This window comes from Gallinula chloropus (assembly GCF_964237585.1).
Source record: "Gallinula chloropus genome assembly, chromosome: 17".
NCBI classification, from domain to species: Eukaryota; Metazoa; Chordata; class Aves; order Gruiformes; family Rallidae; genus Gallinula; species Gallinula chloropus.
In genome coordinates, this window is record NC_140102.1 from 133,530 (window position 1) to 157,369 (window position 23,840).

The 23,840-nt window shown below is 43.8% G+C and overlaps 1 protein-coding gene across 1 annotated transcript in view; it reads right to left on the reverse strand.

Annotated features, from left to right (window-relative positions):
• Positions 1–5,383: 5,383 nt before the first annotated feature.
• The window catches only part of ZNRF3 (zinc and ring finger 3), a gene marked incomplete at its 3' end in the record, with an annotated part of 75,430 nt that continues 56,973 nt past the window's right edge, over positions 5,384–23,840 (reverse strand). Inside the window, exons 3-9 of the mRNA XM_084272098.1 lie at positions 17,444–17,518; positions 13,966–14,097; positions 12,966–13,076; positions 11,628–11,795; positions 9,033–9,135; positions 6,533–8,278; positions 5,384–5,427 (exon numbers count right to left, since the gene is read on the reverse strand). Coding sequence (XP_084128224.1) covers positions 5,384–5,427; positions 6,533–8,278; positions 9,033–9,135; positions 11,628–11,795; positions 12,966–13,076; positions 13,966–14,097; positions 17,444–17,518 — 2,379 coding nt within the window. The remainder of the gene's footprint in view (positions 5,428–6,532; positions 8,279–9,032; positions 9,136–11,627; positions 11,796–12,965; positions 13,077–13,965; positions 14,098–17,443; positions 17,519–23,840) is intronic.

The window sequence follows — 23,840 nt, forward strand, 5'->3', positions numbered from 1 at the left end:
ATACTAGTGTTAGATCTCAAAACTGTCTCTAGCTTTTTATGTCAGGGCTCAAACACACTGTTTTCGAAACACTACCATCACAGAGGACTGGCCACCCCTTACACACAAGCTCCCCTTCCACACACGCTCTCTGCTCTCCTTTCTTGCTATTCAGGTTAGATGATTCCTGTTAGGCCTCTCTCTATTCTGGGAACGGTTGCCTTTTTTGTGGTGTTGTTTCCTCAGCAACAGTTTCATTCCCTTGAGGGAAAAAAAATGTGTTCTTTAGTCTGAAAGACACACTCTTTGTGAAGTGTTTAAGTCACAGAAGCATAGCCCTGCCACTGCAAGATAAAAGCTCCAGTTTCAGGTATGCTGTTTTCTCCCTGGCCAAAGACTCCGGTCAGGCTGGGTCCACATGGTGTGAACACAACCAGCCTTTTAAGGCCACTTTTCTCTTCAGCCTACACAAGTACCAATGAATGCTACCTAACAGCTGTCACTGGATTTGACAGATGCACCCAATATTGCTCCACCAAAAATGAGATAGTGTTACAGAAACAGCAAGTGTTGCCATAATATATCAGCATCCCATTAACAGTCTGCTCCTACTGTTCCTATTTTACATATGGAGTTCCATGCAGGGGTTTTTTTGGGGGGTGGGGGGGGGGGAAGGGAGGGGAGTTGCCACAAGTTTTTTTCCTTTAAATATTAAACCTCAAGTTTGAAAAGAACCTCCCTGGACAAATATCAAAACAAACAAAACATACAAAAAAAGCCCCACAATGCAGGGAAGAGCACACCCAGACACACAGACCAAGTTCAGTCACCAGCCTACTGCTGGCTTTCTCAAAGAGACAAAGTATGGGTGGGACAGCACAATCACCTCCCGATGCGCTACAGAACAAGAAATAAGAAAGGAGAACACTACTCAGCAATAGCAAACTGGGGGGAAGAGGAGCCGTGGGTGTCAGCACAGGCCTATCAGCCAAATGCATATGGCAAGGCATACATATACTTTTTTTTAAAGAACAATTGCTTAATAATGGGGGAGAGGGGCGGAGAACGACACCCAGAAAACCAGAACTATAATTGGCAATTGCTGAGATTCTATTCACCAGACACAAAAAGGGCACATACTTCGATCGGGAAGCACTTCATGTTGCTTTACTCCCTTCTGCCTGTTGCTCTTCCACTACTGTGCCTGTCTTCTCACAGAGAACAGGCTTTTCCCACAGTACCACAGGTTAGGATGGTAACAGAGCTGCATGCTATAGAGGCCCATGCAAAATTACACTCTTCAGTTCAACAGTCTGTCATGCCAAACATGGAGGTCTCACAAAACAGAGGGGACTGAAGATAAGACTGACTTGTTTGACCTCTTCAGTGACTTAATTACAGCAGGACTTGACTGTGGATGGGGGGGGGGAAGGCCAGGTGAAAATCTTTAGAAGAAACTGACAGAGGAAACTGGAAAGGATTTTTGTGTGTGTGTGTAGCACCAGATGGGAAATGCTGTACATAGGCAAGTTGTTTACACAATAATATATAGAGATGTTTTACATAAACACATAGTTCTAATGCCCTTTTGCTGTCTGCACAAACATCCTCGATCCAGCTCTGCCCCCTGCTGACAACAAGAGGCGTAGCACAGCAGCGACTTCTCACTTCAGTGGGCCAGTGATTGCCCGATCCAGGGTAAAGCCTGGCCCTAGCTTGACTATTCAAGCTGTGATTCATCCAGTTCGTGTCCACCTGCGTTATGCAGGCTGAGGTCTTGAAACAGCTTTATTTCAGGATAATTATTTTTAACCTAGAATTAAACCAGAGTTAGATGCCCCTTAAGCCCACAGGCACATGAGGAGTGACACTTCATGTATGTTTGGAACCTGCCTGTTCGTTGTGGCAGGGGAACTTAAGACCCACCTTGCCCTGCAAATTACTTACATACTATATAAAGACCGACATGTTGTCCCACTCGTGGGCTGCTGCATTGCAGGCTCAGCTTCACTGCGTTTCCTTCCCTGTTTGCCCTGGCAGAACTCTTCACCTCATCTCTTCCACACTTCCCTTCCCTTTTCCTTCTGTGTCTGACACTGGCTTCCCATTTCTTCCCATGTAATCTCATTTTTCTGCAGTGAGGAGCTCTAGCTTCCCCCTCCTCAACAATAACATCAGCCAGGTGTGATGAGGGATGCTGAACTGAAGCAAGCGGTAGCCCTCCCCTGACATTGGCTGAGATATCGTGAGATACTGGACTTACACTATGCACAATACCAGGTTAAAAACAATTAATTGATTGTGGATAATCAACTGTGGCACTCAATGAAAGCTGAATGGTCCTGAGACAGAACATTATGGGTTGCCTCCGGCAAAAAACACATCTGCAGTTTTTATCAAGAGCATTTTTGTTAGCATCTGTATAGTGTGTGTATGTATTTACATACCCACCTGTCTACTGTTTAAAGAAGGAAACAAGATTGTTGCTTACTGCAGTTGATCTCAGTATATCTAGAACTAGATGTTCAGGTGCGCAGCCTTCCATGTCCTCTCCCCAAAAACAGAGGGACAACATCCACATGTATATGCAATAAAACTGTATTTTTGTGTGGTTTTGCCTTTTTTTTCTGTTTGGTTTAATACAGACATTTGTACACTTTCTTACAAAACTGGAGGTGACTACAACTTCTTTTAAAATCATTTTTGGTCAGCAAGTACTGTAAAATCTTTGTGTGCAATTACCATGTATTTACAGGGCCTCATGTTAGTGATTTTTCAATGATTATTACAATAATGTCACACACTCTCAACATAAGACATGGCTTAAGATAAATATATTAGTAAATAAATATTCTGAGAACATATTTCCATAAATGAAATGTGCTGCTATACATATACAGAATATATACAAGATGTTTTCTAGCTTTTAAAACATTTTTTAAAATGGTAATGAAGGAGAAAGAGCCCTTTGACCATATTACAAATCTTTACAGCAAATTTTATACAAAAGAATTTTAAGTGCTATAAGTTTAATTAAAAACATTTTAAATAGTGCCTCATGAGCCAAACACAATGACAACTGTTCATGTAAGTAGTAGAAAGGCATTTTGTTATAAAAACCATCTATCATGGCCAGCTAGCCTGTAAGCCTGTATGGACATACAGGTAGCAAGGAATTAATTAAACGTTAAATATAAAACCAAACACAGGAAACAAGTGTAGGGTACATCTATGGTAAGGCCTGCAGAGACTGTTGTACTGGCAGAGATTTCCACCACATGTGAATGAGACCAGTACATTCTAGAACACCATGAGCCAGAATACTCAAATATCTTTTTTATAACCACATTTCACCACAGCATGCTGTGTAGTTATAGAGTACAAAGCACCTTAAGTGGCCTTACAGTGCCTCACAAAACACCAAGCAGAATAACCAAGGTAGCATACCATAGCTCCTACAACACATTTCTTTCGAGTGGAGGAAGGAGAAAAGTAAGACTTATAAACCCAAACAAAAACCCCAAAGCTTTAGAGTTTATTCTCCCAGAACATACCACTTAGTTCAGTCACTCAGAGAATGAGTACGTTTTCAATAAGCTTTATACACAGAAAATGTGTTTACTGGAATTTTTCTTTTCTATTCTCATACCCCAATATTGCCTTTTATTAATTCTCTGAACAGCTGGTTTGGGTGTTTTTTAATTTAAAAAGATTTAATGTGAATTCCTTTAAATAGATTTTTTTTCCTAACTTACTGAGTACAGAAAGTAAAAAGCTAAATGTATTTGCTATTTCTTAGATGTTTGCTTCTTTTAAAATATTTAATTTGGGACTGTAAAGCAAACAAGTTAACTTTACTGGTTATCACCGTTAGCCCAGTGCTGTCAAGGCCATTACTTTGGCAGAAAAATGTAACATGAAGTACACATCTCTCTTTTTTTCATGTCTGTTTAAGTATCTGAAAGTGTACTGAACTTTAGACAAATCTTTTCAGAAGACGGGCACTGTGGGCATTAAATAATTAGTTTCCCTTTAGGAGAATTCCTGCTGTGAATACACTAGACAGGATGACACTGTGTCCTCAGGCACATGCAGCATGACAGGCAATTTAAACCGTGCTATGGTAGCCTCTTACTCAGAAGCTGCTGTTTCCACAGGAAACAATCGCTATCAGAAGTGGCGACATGTATTATCTTGTGATAACAAACATCCCCACTGGTACAAGAACAAAAGTAGGTGCCCAGGCTGATGGGGTACAGAGAGCACTCGGTACACCAGACAAAAATGAAGCACAACTGGCTGGGCCCAAGAAACCTTTAAAACAGATCGGTCTGGAAGCTTCCTCAACCACAGCAAAGAAAACAATGATTAAATCAAGTCCCTCACTTTCCCACCTGCTCAAAAGGTGACAAGTGCTGCTTTCCTTAGGCATGCTTGCAGTCTGTAAGGAAACAAGATACTTCCCAACTGGCTTCCACAATGAGCCATCCAAACTGCAAGCACCCTACAAGCTCTGCTGTCCTGCACAGGCCTCACAGCCGCAACAGGGGCTACAGGTGCCTGAAAAAACTTCCCATCGAAGGCAAAGCTCATTATCTACAAAGTTATTACCCTTCCTAAGCACTTTCTTCTGGCATCTTTCTGAGGGAGGGGCCCCCAGAACTTGTTACTACCCAGAAGGTACAATGAGGTCCACGGTTTATCAGGAAGTGAGGATGAGATCACTGAGCTACCAGCTTCCCTACCCCCACTCTGTTAAAACTAATCGTAATGGCAGGAGACCCTTCCTAGCCAAATCATCAGAGCAGCATGAAGCAAGGGGGGGGGGGGAGGGGGAGAGAGGGAGGGGTGAAACGAGACAATCCAATTCTTCACCTCCCTCAAAATCTCTCGTAAAACCTGCTGGCTACTAGGATTAGTCGGTATCTGCACATACGTTCAGCAGCTGTATCGCTCTGGACTACTACATTTCAAGGTGCTATCTGGTTTCTAAGGCAGGTGTAGCCCTGAGCTTATCGAAGGCTGTACTCCTTTAGGAGGTAACAGCACGTACACATAGCCTGGCTTATTTAACACACCATGTCACCTCTCAGCAAGAGTTGACATGGTCACTTCTAAAAAGGAAAATATAAATAACACTTTGTTGTCAATGTAGAAATGGTGCTGGAGCTCAGAAATGCTCCACACCACGTCCCACACGGGCTTTGCACACAAATGGAGGCCTGAAAGCTTCAGGCAAGAGGGAGAAAGGAGACAGTCAAGCTGATGTGGACACAGAGGAAGTGGGGGAGGGACTTCTCCATATTACCACTTTTGTGTGTTTGTCAAAGCTTAAAACAAAGTCCATGAGAATTTGGAGTCTCTGATAAGCTCCGCTTCTCCATCCGGGATCATCTGGACAGGTCTAGTCACCAATCTGGCTTCTCTCCAAGGGATGAGATCCAGCACCTGAAGGATAAAAGAAAACTAAGGAACATTGCATCTACAATATTGCATCAATTTTGGGGGGCCCACAGAACACCATGTTGACTGACTGAAGCGAGTTCATTACAGAGCCAAGATGCTCAGAGGGCTGGAGCACTCACCCTGTGAGAAGAGACTGTGGGACTGGGGCTTGTTCAGCCTGCAGATGAGATGGCTTCGTGGGCACCCCTAGCAGCTTTGCATATCTACATGGAGGTTGTCACAACGATGGAGCCAGGGTTTCTACAGTGATGCATTCTGGACAAGAGTTAAGGAGCTACATTTAAATATGAGCTGTTCAGGCTGAGTATCAAGAACATTTTTTCACCATGCTGGCTGTGGAGCACAGCAACAAGGGCCCAGAGGAGTGTGCTCTGCATTCCTAGAGGCTGTCATGGCCTGACTGCATCAACTTGGTCTAATACGACCAACTGAACCATTTGGTCTGATCTGAGAGCTGGCCCTGATCTGAGCAGGAGGCTGGACTAGATGACAGCCTGAGCTCCCTTTCAACCTAGAGTATCCTATGATTCTATGAACACCCTTACAACCAGCCTTAAAAACATTCCTTACCTGGCAAGGCAGGTAAGGCATGTCCCACTTCATTCTGCAAGTGGTTCCTTTTCCCCCTTACGTCCACAGCAGACACTTTCTCACACACACTTCTACAGCAATTCCAAAGTTTTTCATTGGATTTTTTTTTATCCTTCAGCTTGCCTGTACTCTCACAGCACTCTGGCCATGCCTCCTTAAGCAGTCTGCCACATCAGCGATGACTGGCACAGTGTCCCTGGTGTTGGGAGCTCTAATGGGGGTCTGGTACTAGTGGTCACTTTTTCCCCACCCCAAAAAGGATGAGAATGAAAGCTCCTACAGGGTTAGATAGTAAACTATCTTCTATTCCTCTAGCAAATGAGCATAGGTAATAGGAGAACAACACTCCTGTGCAAAGAATTAGTCCATAACCTGCTCTTATGCAAAGGATGGCAGTAAACTTTATTGTTGCAGGTATGGGTGCCTGGGAAGCTGGCAGCATTTCATATGCTAGGACAGAAAGGTAATAAGTAATCAATAACCCCACACGTATTACCTGTGGCCTTTGTGGTCATCATCAGCTTATGGGAGTTCAGAGTGGGACTGGGAAAGAGCATTCTGGCTTCCTCCTCCTGAGAGCAGTTGTGCTGCAGGAATGATGCTGCCTCATAGCACACCTCCCTCTCGTCCTGTACCTCTCCTATAGCTTGGCAGTGCAGGTAAGTGTCTAGCTCGGGTGTTCCATCCCAGGAATTGCAGCCTCCTGTGTGGGATCCTTGGCACTCTGTAGGTAGAATCAGCTCACAGTCTCTGTCTTCAGGAATTATGGGAATGCGTTGACCCAGATCACATACACCCTTACAGCAGCTTGGCAAGGTGTCATCAGGGAGCGTGTACTGCACATTCACTGCATAGTCTTCGGTATAGCGGCTACCGCCTCCACTGCCACTGTTGCTACTACAGGCTACCTGCTTCTCTTCATAGAAGCAGCAGGGCAACCCCTCATATTTTACTCCATCTGTCCTATGCAAGTGGTCTGAGTTAATACTGTACAAACGTGGGGTGTTCCCTGCCTGCGGTTCTATTCCTGGGCCACATGTTCCCCACAGTGGAGAGCTAAGGAAGAGTGCACTACAGTCAGCTGTCCCATTGCTAGGCTCCAGGGCAGAGTGCTGGAGTTCAAAGCAGCATGCACATGCTTGCTCCATAAGCGGCCCTGCTATCTCTGGATTTTTCCAGTTCCTTTTAATATCCAAGGCAGCACCAGGAGTGGCTTCATGTCCTCCCTCTGAGGTAGTGCCATTTAGATCCCTGTGCTCTAGTGAGGAATTACTGCTATAGTTCATATCCATGCTGCAATTAGACAGTTGGTCCCCTGAGGAAGAAGCTGGCACAGGCCGGCAGTCAGCACCCACCAGACTGTGACCGTGAACTGGAGGTTCATCCTGGTGGGGGCCCTCCAAGAGAACAATTGCACTCCTGTTTGCACCACCAACCTCGCCCACCCGGCAAGGACTCTTACTGCGGTAAACGTAGGGGTCATAGTCACTGCTCAGAGAGCTGCGGAAGGTGGAGCAGCTCCCATAAACCCCTTGGTTGCTGACCTCAGTGCAGTCAACCATGGAATCACTAGAGGAGCAGTGGCACTGACCAGAACTGCTGCTGCTGCTGTCACTCCCAGGACAGTCAGCCAAATATCCACTGCACACTGATCGATGACCATGATAGCAGCTAAAGCTGGAGGTACTGCCACTCTCCAAGCGGGATGAGGGCACTACATGTACCACAGGAGGGAACAGCATGCTGCTGCCAGGCTGAAAGGCACGGGAAGGACCCTTTGAGGAAATGCCAGCTGGAGGCTGTCCATCTTGCTCAGGGTAACTAAGGCCTTGGAAGTAGTAGTGCTGATACATAGTCTCATATTGGGAAAAGCACGCTGCTTTGGAAAAGTTGCGTCCACCAAACTTGGGTCTTCGGAAATTGTGAGCTGGAGAGTATGCCCTATGTTCCAGGCTACAGTGATGTGTGTTCAAAGCATGGTCCAAATGAATCGGCTGATAACTTCGGATATAGGCCGGGGACTGGGCTTGGTAGAGGCTCTGTTCACCATGTCGCTCAACTGTGAGTACCGTGATAGGGTTTCCATGAGGGTCCATGCTTGTCCGAGTGGGATATGCTGTTATCTGGTTTGCTCTGTGCACTCGGCCTGGGTAATGAACAGGCAGAATCACCCTCTGCTGCCGGCTGCGTGCTGGGTTGATGGATTCCAGACAGACTGGACCTGCATTTCCCTTCTTCTGTTCTGAATGAGAGAAATAAGAGTGGAGAAGAGGGAATAAAAAAGGAATGTACTTTATGCAAGGAAGAAAATATTCTGTTCTGAATTTGGCCACATTATGCACACAGCACTTTTTTTTTAAAAGCATCAACACAGAAGGAAAAAGAGCAAAACAAACAAAATAAGTCAAGAGAATCTGCTTGGAAGCCTTTGAAACACTCAATTGTATTTGCTTAAAAAGGAAAAAAAAAGCTAGTTCAAATACTGTTCTCATGTATGCAAAGCCTGCTCACACAGCACTCCTGAACTGGCAGGTTAAGAGCAAGGCTGGCAGTCACCGCTCGAGTGTTCACTTCACACATTATTTTACTGAAATGTGTATTAATATAAAACTTTTCCAAACCACAGCAAACAGAAGGGGGAGAGGGCAAGTAAGAGAAACCGCAATCCATGTTAAACATCACTGAAAAATACAACCCCCCAATACACTGTCTCTTCTTTCCCCCCTGCCCCTCTCCCGCTGTCCTCAGCCACTGCTGGGCTCCCGGCCGTGCAGTCACGGTGGGGAACCTCGGGCATGCTCCCCTCCCTCCCTCCCCCCCTCCCTCCCTTCTTCCCTTCCTCCCTCCAGAACACAACACGGGCTGCGCAGTCATGGCGAGGAACCTCGTCCTAACCTCTGTGGAGGCTTACGAACAAGCACAGCTTCTGTCTCAACTTGTAAGCTGTTAAGTCCACAGTGGACGGCAGAAGAGAGCATCCACGCTGCAGCACCTACCTATGATGTTGTGGCGGCAGTGAGGGCAGGTGTGATGCTGCAGCAGCCACGGATCCACACACTTCTTGTGAAATCGGTGAGTGCAGGGAATGACACGCAACTCCTACATGGACAAAGGAACGTGAAAAGTACTCCTTCAGAACATGTGACTTCTTCACAGCTTATTGCTGTGGGTTTTTTCAACCTAGTGACTAGGTGGATCAATTCCTAGTCTCAAAGTGGTAAGAAGCAATAAAATGTCAACTGTTCCAACACAGCCAAAACCACAACAGCTAGTGATCAGCTGTCACTTTAAAGAACAGTCTGCAGGCATATCAGAAGTCCACACAGACATGCTACATTTCCTTGGGGTGATTTTTGCTGTGGGTCCCTATGACCCAATATATCGAAGAAGCCCATTATTAAAACTTTTCTTTAATATATTAAAATAACTTTTAAAAAAATCAATAGAATCCATTTCATGATGTATCTTGCTTCCAACTACTCGCAATGGAAAACAATCGGGAAAAAAAAAAACAATACTGCACCCATGATACTTTTTCCTCTCTCATCCTTCAGCTATTACTTTCTTCACAGGATTTCCTGAGCCTGCTTGGGAAGGCTCCCAATTCAGAAACCCACAACAGATTTTTCTTCCAAGTACTGATCAAATCTCCCCATGAATTCAGGTTTTGAATTTGTAACATGCTTTGGCAAGAAGTTCCACAGGACTACTACCTGCTGGTGGAAAAACACCACATTTTGATTCAGATTGGGTCCTAGCAGTTTCATTTAGTTGCACCCAATCTTGTATTGGAAAGAAAAATGAACACATGATTCCATTTCATGCTTCCCATTCAAGATTTTGTACTCCCTCACCTCCAAGCAATCTAGGACTAACCAGTTCTGGCCCACGCAGTCATTTTTTTTACGGAAACCAATCCAAATCTGATCGCTTTGTGATTTCCCTTTTCTGTTCTAAAGCACCCTCATATCCAAAATACCTTTTGTAAAATAAGATCAGAAATGCACACAGTACTCAATGTGAGAGCATGACTGAATTTACACAGTGGTGTAATTATGTTTTCTGTTGAGTTTTCTAGACTTCCCATTCTGATTTGCCTTTTTCAGGGCCACAAAACGTCGATATGCTTTCGTAAAGCTATGTGAAACAGCTTCAAGATCTAGCTCACAACCCATTGCTAATACATGCAAAGCTCTTTCCTATGTATATATCACTTCATGCTGAAGTTCAACCATGAATTTCCTGTCCAGTCAGTTTTGTACAGCCCTTCTGAAACTCTTGTCTTACTTCACCCTGAAAGGCTGCTGGTGCAGCCTCACCTCAAGTACTGTGTGCAGTTTTGGGTGTCACGGAAAAGAAGGACACAAAACTACTGGAGACTGTCCAGAGGAGAGCAATGAGCATGGGGAAAGGACTGCAGGGAAAGTCTTATGAGGAGAGGCTGAAGTCCCTTGGTTTGTTCACAGCCGGGAGAAGAGGAGGCTGAGGGCAGACATGGCGGTCTGTGGCTTCCTGAGGGGGAGAGGCAAAGGGGCAGGTGCCGATCTCCCTCTTTGGTGACCAGCAATAGAACCCGAGTGAACAGCATGAAGCTGTGACAGGGGAGGTTTAGGCTGGATATGACAAAGAGGTTTTTTACTGAGAGGGTGATTGGGCACTGGAACAGGTTCCCCAGAGAAGTGGTCACAGCACCAAGCTGGGCTGAGGGCAAGAAGTGTCTGGACGATGCACTCAGTCCCATGCTGACTTGGCTGGCCCTCTGTGCAGCCAAGAGTTGGACTTGATCCCTATGGGTCCCTTACAACTCAGGGTATTCTATGATCCTTGCTACTTGGAATAATTTCCCATCAGTTCATCAACTTTCTTTAGCATGTAACACTCCAATACTGCAGCTGGTACTGCCTATCACCTTAAAAGTTATGAATCTTTTATGAATAATCTAAAATGGAAATGTCCTCAAATACTGTATCAGAGTTTCAAGCTGTGAATATTGACAGACTCTACTCTAATAAGTCTATTTTCTATTTCATCCTTTCATTGGTTCCTCTGGGTAGAGCTGTGTCACAGAAAGCAAGCACTGACAGCAGTGCAGCCATGGTAACTGAGGAGTCACATAACAATTCCCAAACCTTTTGGCATCTCCTTCTCTGGTTTCTCAGCAGTCACCTGACATTTTAAAGTCAAGGTGCCATCAAAGCTTGAGAGGCAAAACATGAAATATATCCCTTCTGTCCAACAGAGCTTCCATGCATCATCACCTTAGCACACAATTTGTTAAAAATACTGAAATGCTGAGTTAAAAATTGAATGCTGAGGTAACCCTGACTTCTTTGAGTTCTTCCTCAGAAAAGCAATTTGACAGAGGTAGCAACTTGCATAATGACATCACTCACCTCTCACTTTATGGTATGGGGAAAAACCCTTGAGATCTCTTTGGGAGCTATGGAATGCAGCTGGGGCTGAGTTGGCCACGTAGTGCAATCAGCCCAGCAAGCATCACAACCTCAGTACCCAACAGCCAGCCATGTACCACAGTGCTAAAATACCAGCTACATTCTCAGCTCATGCTGAAGAAACCATTTATCTTTTACCTCCCCATCAATGTACTTCTCCAAGCAGATTGCACAGTCAGAGGTAGAGCTGCTACTGAGTGTGTCCAGTGCTCCACAGCTCCCTTCCCGGTGTCCCTTACTTTTGGACTTAAACTTTCTGGTCTCCATTTTTTCCAGTGCTTGCACTGCAAGCCTGTTCATGGAATTCTGCAACAGAAGAAAGAAAAGGAAGACAAGGGAAAAAAAAAAAAAGATTAAAAAAAGTCAACGCTGCTATGTGAGGGACTATAGTGTAGTAGCAGAGAAACACCAGCATATCAAATGAATGTATCTTCCCAAATCACGTAGGCCCAGAATAATGTACAATTTCATAAATTAGGCTGAGAAGGTCTAATTAGAATTTACATCAGAAGCCTCATGAAAAGTCTGTATGCCACATGCAGTAGTGAGAATGATAAGCTACTTCAAATTAAAATAGGGTGAAGGTGCTGACCAAATGGCATACACTGCAACTGCTCAATTCTGACACTATGCAAGGCAACATGTAAGACTTGTATTGACTTCTTTGAACTGTCAGCATTGACTGTAATGCCCCATTATCCTTTTGCCACCATATTACCAGCAGCAATACTTGAGAGGAATTAAAATGAAATGCTACTAAATTAGCTGTAGCACTTCCCCATCCTCCCAAATTTAATCAATAATAGAAGTAGTTTAGGAAGGACAGTGGGTTGATTTAATTTTACTGTAGAATTTATCATTGCCCTTTTTAACACTGTTTTTAACACTGCTGATGGCAGTCCTAAGCACCCACAGTGCTTTATATTCTTTTCATGTGTTTATACTGGACAATTTACAACTACAAACTTCAGAATCCATTAGCTTTCATTTGCTTTCCCTTCCACGTCTGACAGGACAAACTCAAAGTATCTCATAGAATTTCTCCTAACCAAACTTTTTACCTTGCAAACCTCTCCCATTAAGAATCAATAGATGTTATTCTATTGGAAAGAGTTGCAGTTTATTTGCAATCCTGATATTCTCTCCCCATTACAGCAACAACAGCTTGGACTTCTTTAGAAGTACACCAGTGGTACTGACAAGCCTCTGAACAGAAATGTTCTTCCTTCCCGGTGGCTAAACAGACTGCTTCCATCCTCTTTTCATTTCAGGATTTAGCCAAATGAACATCACAGATAAATGCAGATCCCCTTTAAAGACATTTTCAAAGGTCTACATCCTCAGATAAAACACTTTTCACAAAGATGGCTATTCTAAGTCAGTCTCCGGCATTTCCAAAAGTAGCAAGCAAGTTCTAGGACAAAGTAAGAGAAGCTAACTTTCAGCATTCAGTGAGTATCCCATTACTGCTCTTACCTGACTACGTCGTTGTTTCAGTTTGATCTTGACAAGAAGAATGAGGCAAACAAGAGACACAACCACAAAGAAGGCCAGGAAAATTCCCATATCAAAGTACTCGGTAGGTTGCTTAAGAATTAAAACAAAAATATTATTTTTCCTTTTTTTTTTTAGACTATACTCTAATCTGTTGTTTCTTTCCCCTCTCTACCTTGTCAATGGTCATTGTCAAATTTACAGTAACAACAGCAAAAGTCAAACTCTGTTCATTAACTAACATTCTAGGAGACAAAACCTGGGCTTCACAGGTCACTGCAAGTGAATGAAACACATACAATGCCAGTCACAAGATGTCAGATTTGTGGGGACTCTGAATTGATTCCACAATACCTTTTTTATTTTTCCTGAGTGAATCACACTAACAAAAATTGTCACTGTTTATTGATTTGCTTGTATACTTCAGTGAGTGAAAATCAACACCTGAATTTTCAGCAAATAAATCACACTTCTGAAATACATTTCTTAATAGAATTCCGTAAAAATAAACCAAAATGGAATTCTTAACTGGGACATGGATGGCTTGTAGCTTTGTTCTTCTGTAAACTACATGTAGAGTGTTCAAAAATACCTATAGGAAACCCATTTTATATTACAACTACAAATATCAAAGAATTAACCAATGTTTGAAATACCACACAAAATTTAGGGCAGACTGCCTTACAAATCTGAACTACCAGGGATGTGCAGTAATTATTTAAGAAAAAGGAAAGCTTCTATTACATAAGTTTTTAGCCAATCATATCTTTAAAAGAATCCTTATGAGAGACAGCAGGTGCTACATTGTAGATATGCTTACATTAAGTGTAGCTGCTTGTTCACTGTGCAGTTGCTCAACAGAAATTCAGATGTATTAATGCTCATGGGGAGCACTAAAGCACCTTCACACTTAGTGCAATTAGCAAGTGCTGCATGAAGTAACAGCAATGTAATACCTAGATAAGATTTCTTAAAGTCTCACCCGTGGGGGGCGATGCTGAATCCTTGCTCGTGCCACCTTCTGCTTGTTAACTATGTTCATTAGCTTGACAGCATCAGCACCCTTCACATACACCACTGGTCTCTTCAGAGGGTCCTCTGAGCCCTGGTTCAGCTAGAACAAAAACCAATCTACTCAGAAGGCATGTTTCAGGAAAACTCCCTTTTGGACAATGGAGAGAAGAAGAACATGCAACTGATTCAAGGACCGTATGTTCTCTTCTAGCATAAACCTTCACTTAAGCATTCCACCAGTGTTAAACCTGAACTGAACTTCTGACTGAAGCCAATTCTTTTTACTGAGTAAAACTAAGATTAAAGATAAGCAAATGCTACTTCAGAACAGCAGCTTCAACTTAACTGCGTTATGTGCCAGTGCATATCCTAATACTGTAGGAAGTCAAACCTCATAATGAAGAATAAACCCTGCCTGTTCAAAAAAGACTGGCCTTGATATATTTTCTGAACTTGTTATTTCAATTTTGCAGTTATATTATTCACATATGAATTTATTTGGCTTTCTGAACAATCTCATGTTGGAGACTGTTCTTTCAGGCTCTTTGTACCTAGCCAATTTGCTGGTCTGCAAATTCTCCTCTAACTCAGCAAACTCATTCAAACAGTTATTTGGGTTCCAGCAACCACTACACCTATTGACTGTATGATGGGGGCTTCAAAGACTAATGCATATCAGTAGATAGCTTAGTTTACTCTGAAACTTCCTTCCAGGTCCAGCTATGCTTTTTTGAAAGGCCAAATCACAGAATTAGAAAATAATGTGGCTGGGAAGGCACTGCATGAGTCCAACCTCCTCGTCAAGGCAGGGTCAACACTGAGCTGCTCAGGGCTTTATCCAGTCAGATGTTGAAAGCTTTCAAGTATGGAGACTGCATAACTTCTCTGGCCAATGAATCCAGAAAACCAACCTGCTGAACTATATACCAGAGAGGAGAATAACAAGACAAGATAATTGTTGTGTTACCAAAGGGCACCAGCATGGTAAAATTAATACAGTTTATTCTGACCCACAATAAAAATCCTAGTATAAAGGCTGGTTTACACAAAATAAGCAAGGCACTGACAAGCAGAAGGAAACAATACAGGGGACAGGAATTGAGATGACAGGAGTGTAAACAAATTGAGTAGCATATGACAGAGATACCATAACTACAGTGTTGCTAAAAAAAATGTAGAAATTACCAACTAACCAGTCTATCATCCTGCTTACAAAGTACTCAGTCTGTCCAGATGATGGTGACAGATTGAGACTTTAAAAGACATTCTTCCTAGTATTTGACTGGACTTCTGAGAACAACGATCAAACTATTTTTAAGGCAGATGTCTTCTGAAGAGCTAAAACCTAGCTGAAGTGCTTGAATCCAAGGGATCCTATGTGTCTACAAGACTTGCTGGCCTAATGCCAAGCCCAGTGACTGTCTCCCTACATTCCCAGACACATATTCTCTCTTAAGAATTTACCTGATTGCTCAGTAGCTTTTGCTACTGCTTTTGCTGCCAGACTTTCACTAAACCTGATGCTCTGGGTGCTGTTACTCCTCTTCAAACTATGCAGAAGTAAAACTAAGATAACTAAGTAAAACAAATCAGACTTCATAGAGCATTTCTAAACAAAACAAACAAAATGTTTCATTCTTAGTCTACTGCAAAAGACACTGATATCAATGGGAAGAAACCCCATAAAATCCGTATGTAAAGCCCTTTCATTTGGTAGCAGTTTTGCTCTGAGGACTATTCTTCTCTTTGTCAAGCCTGCTTCCTATTTCTGTTCACTGCCTTTCATAACACTCCACTCCTCCCTTTCAAAGCACTCTCCCTTAATTATTCTATTGCTTGGTAACAAGCATACCTGGGAAAGCTTCCTAAACAGCTCCCCTCGGTGTCTTAGGAAACTTCCATTTGAATCAAAGATATTCCAGATTAACTTCTTGTCAGCTGTCCATTGTTATCCATCTGTCATTGTTTTCTACAACCCATTGTGAGTGCATTTATGTTATTTATTTTAAAGACAAATTAACTAGTATTCCCTGATGTCAAGGGCTCTCAAGGCTTTGGCTGAGAATCAAACACATGAAACAGAAGTGTTCAGAAGGGAACCAATCAAGTAACTGTTACACTTAGTGTGGAAACGAGGTCTGGCCATTCCTCTCCTGTTTCTGAGTGTTTGCATAGGCTGCTGCTTTGTCCTCTTAACAGAGCATACTCTGTCAATTACTGCACTAAACCACTAACCTTCTTCCATTTTATTGGTACACCCGAAATATTCAATAACCATGCACTAATTTTCCAGCTACTGGGAGAGTTTACACCTAATTTATTATCAAGAATCAAGGATTGACAGCTGTTGCTGGGAGAGGGAAGCAAGCAAGAGGCAGTAACACATATCTGCAAGTTCAGAGAAGAGCAGCTGAAATTTAACTGGAAGCTGTAATACAGAGGAAGAAAATGGTGGGGGTGACACACTATTACATCTTTGTGCAGAGATTTTTTTTCTGTGTGTAAAAGGCTGAAAAAATCACTAAGAATGTTTGCAAGACCAAGGTTGTAGCCTTGATGCACATGCAGAGCACATTTCTCAAAGCATCCACTGCACAGGGTCTGCATTCCTTTGTCCAACCGATGCTCATGTTAGATTTAAAGATAGCTTTTTAAATGTAAACATTAACGGCCTCTCTTTTCCCCAAGAAATTCAGGCTGTTACTTCAAAACAGTCAGTTTCATGTGTTTTCAGCAGGTTTGTTTCAAGTCAAAACAAAACCAAATACAGGCTATTTTTGTGCTTGTTATGTTTCTTCTCTCAAATAACTCAGAATTGGCAGGAAGGATCTTGCCAAAGCATTTCACAGAACTATTACCTCAGCCACTTCAAATGAAAAGATGGAAGATGTACTGAGACCCCCAAAAAAGAAAAATCCTGTTTGTGCACAAAACACATAGGCTTGAAATCATCAGCTGCAAACAAGAAAAAAATGTTGACACGTTTATTAAGAATGCTGTTTAGAAACAGGTTTGAAAGCCATTTTACAACCACAAAGTTCGCAGCTGCTCAGCAGCAGTATTGACCACAAGCTGGGTAGGGACAAACTTCTTGTGTTTTTTACACAGAGCTGGGCAAGGAAAACTTCCTTGACTAGACAATGGGCCACAAAAAATTTGCCTCCTTTCTAAAACCTCAATCCCATACCTGGATTCTTGATTCTATCAAAGGGTCTAAGAAAAATCTAATTCTCCAGACTTTTCTCTTTCTACCACATTCTCCACAACTTCCTTGCTCCTTGCCCACCAGATGAGCAGGAAAACCACACCATCACGCTACCAAGGGTCAGTAGCTTCATGCCTTAGGACAGGTATGCTCTGAGACCTGTGTGTTCTCAAGTCTTGCCTCAGCAACCCTAAAAGAACCCGAGAGAGGCTGTAATAAAACTAGGCTCCCTTCTTCATACCTGATCAATGGCATCTGGATTTTCAGATACATCAAAGATGACCGCTGTGGCTCCTCGCTGTACTGCTCGTTTTGCCTGCAATAAGAAAGACAGCATCCTCAGTCCCTCCCCAAAAGATTACTTCTTACCTCAAAGTGACTCCCTCTCCTCATCTCCAGATAGCAAGCTTAACACCTTGTGTTTCTGTGTTGTTAAAACAAATGCAAAGTAAGAGTAATTACACACACAGGAGTTTCTGAACCAGCATGGAATGTAGTGAAAATTCACTACAGCTTCTACAGTCTCTCTGATCCGTCCTTCTCAAATTCCTCTTTTACCAAACTTTTAAAGTAATTAAAATGTGATTTAGACCTTCTAAAGACTTATATATTTTTAAAATTAAATTACATTTTTTTCCTCCATGTTACTTTGAAGAGTCATTAAAAACAATTGTTCCAGTAATTTGGGGTGAAGAGTCGAGCTCACTGGTGTAGAAAGTAGAAGGGACCGGGTTCTTTACACCTTTTCAGTGTCATTCTCACAGTCATGATTAAACTAGCATACCACAATCCTTGCAAAAAGTGCCTGTGCCAATACTGCTCCTTCTAACCATTAGAGGTCAGAACTGTTGCGTACACTTCTTAACGCATAATGCAATCTGACCGCAGCCCAAACCTGGAGTTATGAACAGCACAGGGGAGATATTAGAATATGTTACAAACCTCTGGGACAGAGAAAACGCTCTTTTAACCACCAAGGCTAAGGCAGGGTATTATTTTTGCCACTGTGCCTCTACGTTGTGTTCAAATGCCGCTTTAATGCCTCCACTGAACAACCATCCGTGGTAACTCTTCAAAGCTGATACTGCCTTTGTCAGCTGCAGAATACAAGTAACTGTTTTCTTCATGCAATGACACTCATCACCATCACAGTACCAAACAAGAGGACACTGGCTCTTCATAGAAACTAACAGCACCTGAATTTAAATTGATACATAAAAGAAGCGTATGAAAGGGATTATGAACTTTCACTGTTTTCCACGAAAAACACTGGCTAGTGCAGTTGTTTGAACAGTTACAGGCCATTCCTTTACTAGTCTTGTTTATTAAAAAAACCCAAACCAACCAAGTCCATCAGACAGTACAAGAGGGAAACCAACTCCCAGATGGGCTCTCTTTCTCAGCTCAGCAGGTATTCGTCCCCTTTGAAGTCAGCACACCTGGCTGATCACCAGTAGCTGCTGGGGAGGAAGAGTGAAAAGGAATCTACCAGGTATTCTCCACTGCAGTGGCCCGGAGGTGAAAGGTCTAAGGGTTTCCCTAGAAGGCACCTTTTACAGACATGCAGGGCTCATAGAACCGTTCAGGCCACTTAGATTGGTCTTTCGGGATGGTCAGTCAGTAAGACAGGTGCTTCAGAGTCTTCAAGGAACTTTGCAGGTGGGTTCAGGAACCCCCCTGCACATGCCGGATGAGTCCAGCCATCCTGTAAGTTTCCAGCCCCAAGGTGTAACCTGCGTTCCCTGCTTTGTATTGCGACATTAAACGTTGAGAGATGAGAAGCACCGACTGCGCTCGATCACTGTGCTGGTGAAGATGACAGGGTGCACCGCCTGCCGCCCCGCAAGGCTCGTCGAGCCCCAGCCAACGGCAGCCGCCAGCCTGCGCCACGCCCCAGGCAGAGGCAGGCTCGAGCCCTCTTTCCCAGCGGGTCTCAGTCGGGGCCTTTCCCTTCCCGCGTTACCCGGCGCCGCGACACAGCCACCCCCAGCCCAGCTCCGCCCGGCGCGGCCGAGCTCAAACGGCGCCGCAGGCCCGCCCCGTCCCCGGAAGTGACGCCTGCCCGGCGGGGCGAGGGGGTGCCCGGCCACCGCTGGAGAACCGGGAAACACGCAGGGGTCTTGGGAGCCTGCTGCCGTTTAAAGCCTGATCCCAACAAAAGACACGACCCGTTCGCGCCCGGGAAACACAGCCCAGTCCTTCCCGGAGGCAGCGCTAGAGACCCCGGCCCTGTGCAAGAGCCCGAGTGCTTAAGAGACTTGTTCGCACAGCGGGACGCCGGCGGCGGAGGCCGGTGACGAGACGACCCCGCAGCTCCCGAGCACCCTGCGCGGGAACCACCCGGCTGCCTGCGGCGGCCAAGGTGGGTGGCGCCGTGGCTGCTCCGCAGGCCCCGCTCCAGGGGCTCCGGTTCCGCGCCTTGGCGGCAGCCCGCCTGACCTTCAGGTTGTGCTGGCAGGAGATCAGAGGGCAGCCGCGAACGCGCCGCAGGCGGCCGCTCTTCACCGCTCCCCCTCCCCCGCCCGAGCCGTGCTTTGTTGAGGAGCAAACGAGTGCGAGCAGGCCGGGACCTGAGCGCTGTTCGTCTGATGCTCACCGCCCTGCCGTCGGTTCGCGGTGGCAGGCGGGGGGCCCGCAGCACACCTGGGGTTGGCGACCCCTCGGAAAGCTCGGCGACTCGGGACACACCCGGGGGGCGTCCGCCGCCGCGCCCCTCCTCGCCCCCAAAACCCCGCAGGGTATCTAATGCCAGAGCGTCTCTGAAAACACCCCATCCGCTAAGCTCAGAGTAACACGGCAGCAGCCTAAGTCCCACCTGAAGTAATGCCGGCCCACGACAGGCAGGTTACTTGCTCGTTCTGGGCTGTTGGGCGTTGTAAGACTGCCCTTCAATCACATCTTATGCAAAAAACCAGGTTGGATGAGCAGGGAGGGTTGAAGAGTCCTGCAAGTCCATGCTTTACCCTTCCGATACCCAAGCGAACAGGCAGGTCCGCAGTTCTGTTCCCGTGAAACTGACGGACACCAGCAGAGTGCCAGCACCGCCCTTTCCGAGATTGGCTTCTGCAGGCAAAATAAATGGCTGTGGCTGTACAGCAGGGTTTGGGGTGGGGAAGAGAGTGTCTTGAGGGTTTGGTTTGCTTATGGGTTAGTTTGGTAAAGAGTAATAAGGCAACAACATTTTAAAAACCTTGTGGTTTCAGTAATTTGAATGATCGCTCTTTGTTCATAGTGACAACAGCAGCTAAGGAGAGCAATGCACTCTGACCTGGGCCACTGTATACAAGCACCACCACTGTAACTGCTACTTCTATGAAGTGCTCCCAGATCCCAGCTGGAAGCAGGGAAGTTTCTACATGCTCTGTGCAGATCAGCAGCTAACTAAATGCCTGACATGCAGAAACACAGGGTTCAGTTGTGTAACAACACTGAAAGTACTTAAGCATGCCTGGAACCTAAAAGCATGATTGGAAACGGTGCCACTCTTCAGCAAGCCCTGTACTGGTGCACAAACATAGTAAAACACAAAATACAGGTTAGATATAAGTAGGGCTTTATAGGATAGAGACAAGTCACCTGGCATCTTATTTGACAAGCACAACCTTAACTCACTGTCTGAAATCACTGGAATTTTTGTGGAAAGCAGCCATCTTTTTTCTAGGGGGCAACTGACTGTAACTGGCATTTCCCCCTTGTGATATATGTAATGATGTAATGACAAGTGTCCAGGAGTTCTTTTTAAAGCTATTAGATCTCATTGCAGCATGTCCAGAAAAATAAAAATCGCCGTCTTGGCTATAATGGAAGTACATCTCATAGGATGAAATAGTGTACCATCAAAGGATGGACAAAAGGTATCCCTGGTGCAGAAAGAAAGGAGTATGTACGGTGAAACACACCTCTAACTTTCTAGGTACATGCTTGCAGCAGAGTCTTAGTAGTGCTTACATCATGACACCAGTCATGACTAAGGTACTGCAGAGAAAATCCAAAAGGTGCTTCTTTTGGATTGCTTATTTTCATAGCCCTTTACAGTAAACTTGAAGATTATCACTTGGGGTAAATCATGTTTGGTAGGGAAGAAGATGACAACAGCATATGAAGGCAATTAAGTTCATAAAGAATGCTGTTACATATGTTTGCTGGTTATTTTCCTTGTCTGTATGATGAAATAGAGAGAATATGCACCCTGAGAGTAATTATTATTAAAAGTTTTGGCCACTTAAGGAAATCTCTTCAAATGACATCTTAATTTTTTTCCTTGTAAATGAACATTACAAAGAGATCTGCCTTTTGGTAGACTTTATTGAAGCACCTGGGTAGACATTTGACTATCTTCTCTAGCTGAATGTTGGAGTAGGCACCTCTAAAATGACTAAAATGATCAGGGATACAAACCCCACTTTTGAATTTGCCTTTCCCCAACTGCTTAAACATTAGCAGCCTAGGACTTCTGTTAAAGTCCTCTGCTGATGAACACAGTTACTTTATACTCAAAGACAAACGTAAGCAGAAAGCTACGGTGCACTTACTGCACATTTTAAAAGGATTTTTATTGCAAATGCATAATACTGGCTTAATCTATGCTTCTGCAGTGTTTTAATTTGCACAGCGATTGACATAGCTCATGGAGATGGGTGGTAAATTACTTCAGAGTATATTTTAGACACCTACTTGTTGGGAACTCACTGTTTGTAACCATTACCAATAAGGTAAATGTTACATTAAATACTATATCTGATGAAAATGTGGAAAAAATTCACAGGCACTGTAATCTAGAGAGGATAAGAGGAAACACATGTGAAAGAAGTGTAAGGAAAGTATCTCTTCGCATTTCTGGGCCTGAGGAAATTTTAGTTATTACCTCAAAGAACACCAGAAAGATTTTAAGAGCTCTTTACTCCCTTCCTGTGGGCCAGATTAATACAATAAGGAAGCAACAACTTCCTTGATGAGACAAACTTTCAACCCAAGGGACCAGATGATTATTAAGCAGGTGCACTGCTTCCTCTCATTCATTCTAATCAGGTATGATGACAACAATCAAAACAGTAAGAAGGTCAGCCACTTACTGACATATTACGTGATTGCACTGCAAGCATCTCTGCCTCCACCTTCTAGTATGGCCTCATTCCAATTAATATGTCAGTTATTACACAACAAAGGAGAAGCCAACATAAGAAAAGCCACTGAACAAGGTGCCTGTTCAAGAGAAAAATCATACCGAGAACATTAGCTTTCATTGCATTCCCTGCGTTGCCAGAGTTAGGATTCCCTAACAATATACAACGGTATTTACATATGAGGACATAACACTGAATAAATTACAGGTGAGAGGAGGACTGAGGCTTGGAAGCACAAGTGGGGAAATCAAAGTTCATTAATTCCTTTTAGCTCTGCCATTTACATCAACATAGTAACGCATTACACACTTATTAAGATAGTAACTTAATATATCCTGTAAATAACAGCTGTTTGTAGAGCCAAACTGCTATTTATACTTTTTTTTTAGGTTAACAGCCTAGATAAAACTGATGGACTAGAAGGGGGAAAAAAAAGATGCTTTAAAAGTAATGGCTGCCTGTGTAAACCCACAGATATATCCTGCTGTTCTAACACTTAGGTTCTCACAAGTGCTCTCACATTAGGAAATATGTAACTTCCTGGATGAGTTGGATCATTCATCCAACTCTAGGAATTCTCTTCTTGGAACTTAGTGCACTGTAAATAACAAATACTAACTATGGTATGTGGTGCATGAGGGAGCTGATACACACTCTGGGCTAAGAAAATAATCAAAACAGAGGGGGAGATTGGACAATGGTTTAGGCAGTGATCAGTATTGATGCCAGTAAACTGCTGTTAGCAAACTGTCCCAATTCTATTCCATCATGTGCCAGCATGTACTATTAGCTGGTCCTCCAAAATGAACAAGACAGTAAACGTGGGAACTGGGTTGCTCTAACTCTACACAGATTGTTGAACAGAGTAGACAAGAAAATTGGTTTATACATCCTTCTTTAGCTGAGAACTGAGGCAGCCTGACCAGACTTGCATTTCCACTGTCAGTTTTTGAGGTTTTCCCCCTCAAATTCTCTATGAACTAAAAATCCTTGAAGTTGAGGCACATTTTCTGTTTAACCCAGCCCATCAGATCAAATATTCCGCGTCAGAACTCTCCACATTGGAGAGTTTGTAATCATTAATCTGCCAAAAGAGTGGGACCATGTGAGTGGTGTGAAGTGGAATCGTTTTTATAGCTAATTCTCTCATAAGAAGTCAGCCTCCCACATAGCTTATTGGTAACGTGGAGGCAACACTTGGTAGCAAGCAACCTGCACACCCTGAGAGTCCAAGGAACATGATTTTTCATTAAAACGTGCAGTGTCTGTCTTCATTGCTTTGGAAAGACAGGTCAGGGATTGCAACCTTGATTGCTAGGGAGTAACTGTTAGGCAATACAGCTAAAGGGATGAGGTTTCCATCTGCAGTATTTCATTAAAATAAAGGATGAATTTAGCAATTCAGTGTACATGGCCTTCTGAGCAGATTCAAAGCAGCAAAATCTGTTCCAGTATTTTTTACTGCTCACAAACCAACTGACATGCACCTGTTTTCTCCCTACCAAGATGAAGTGA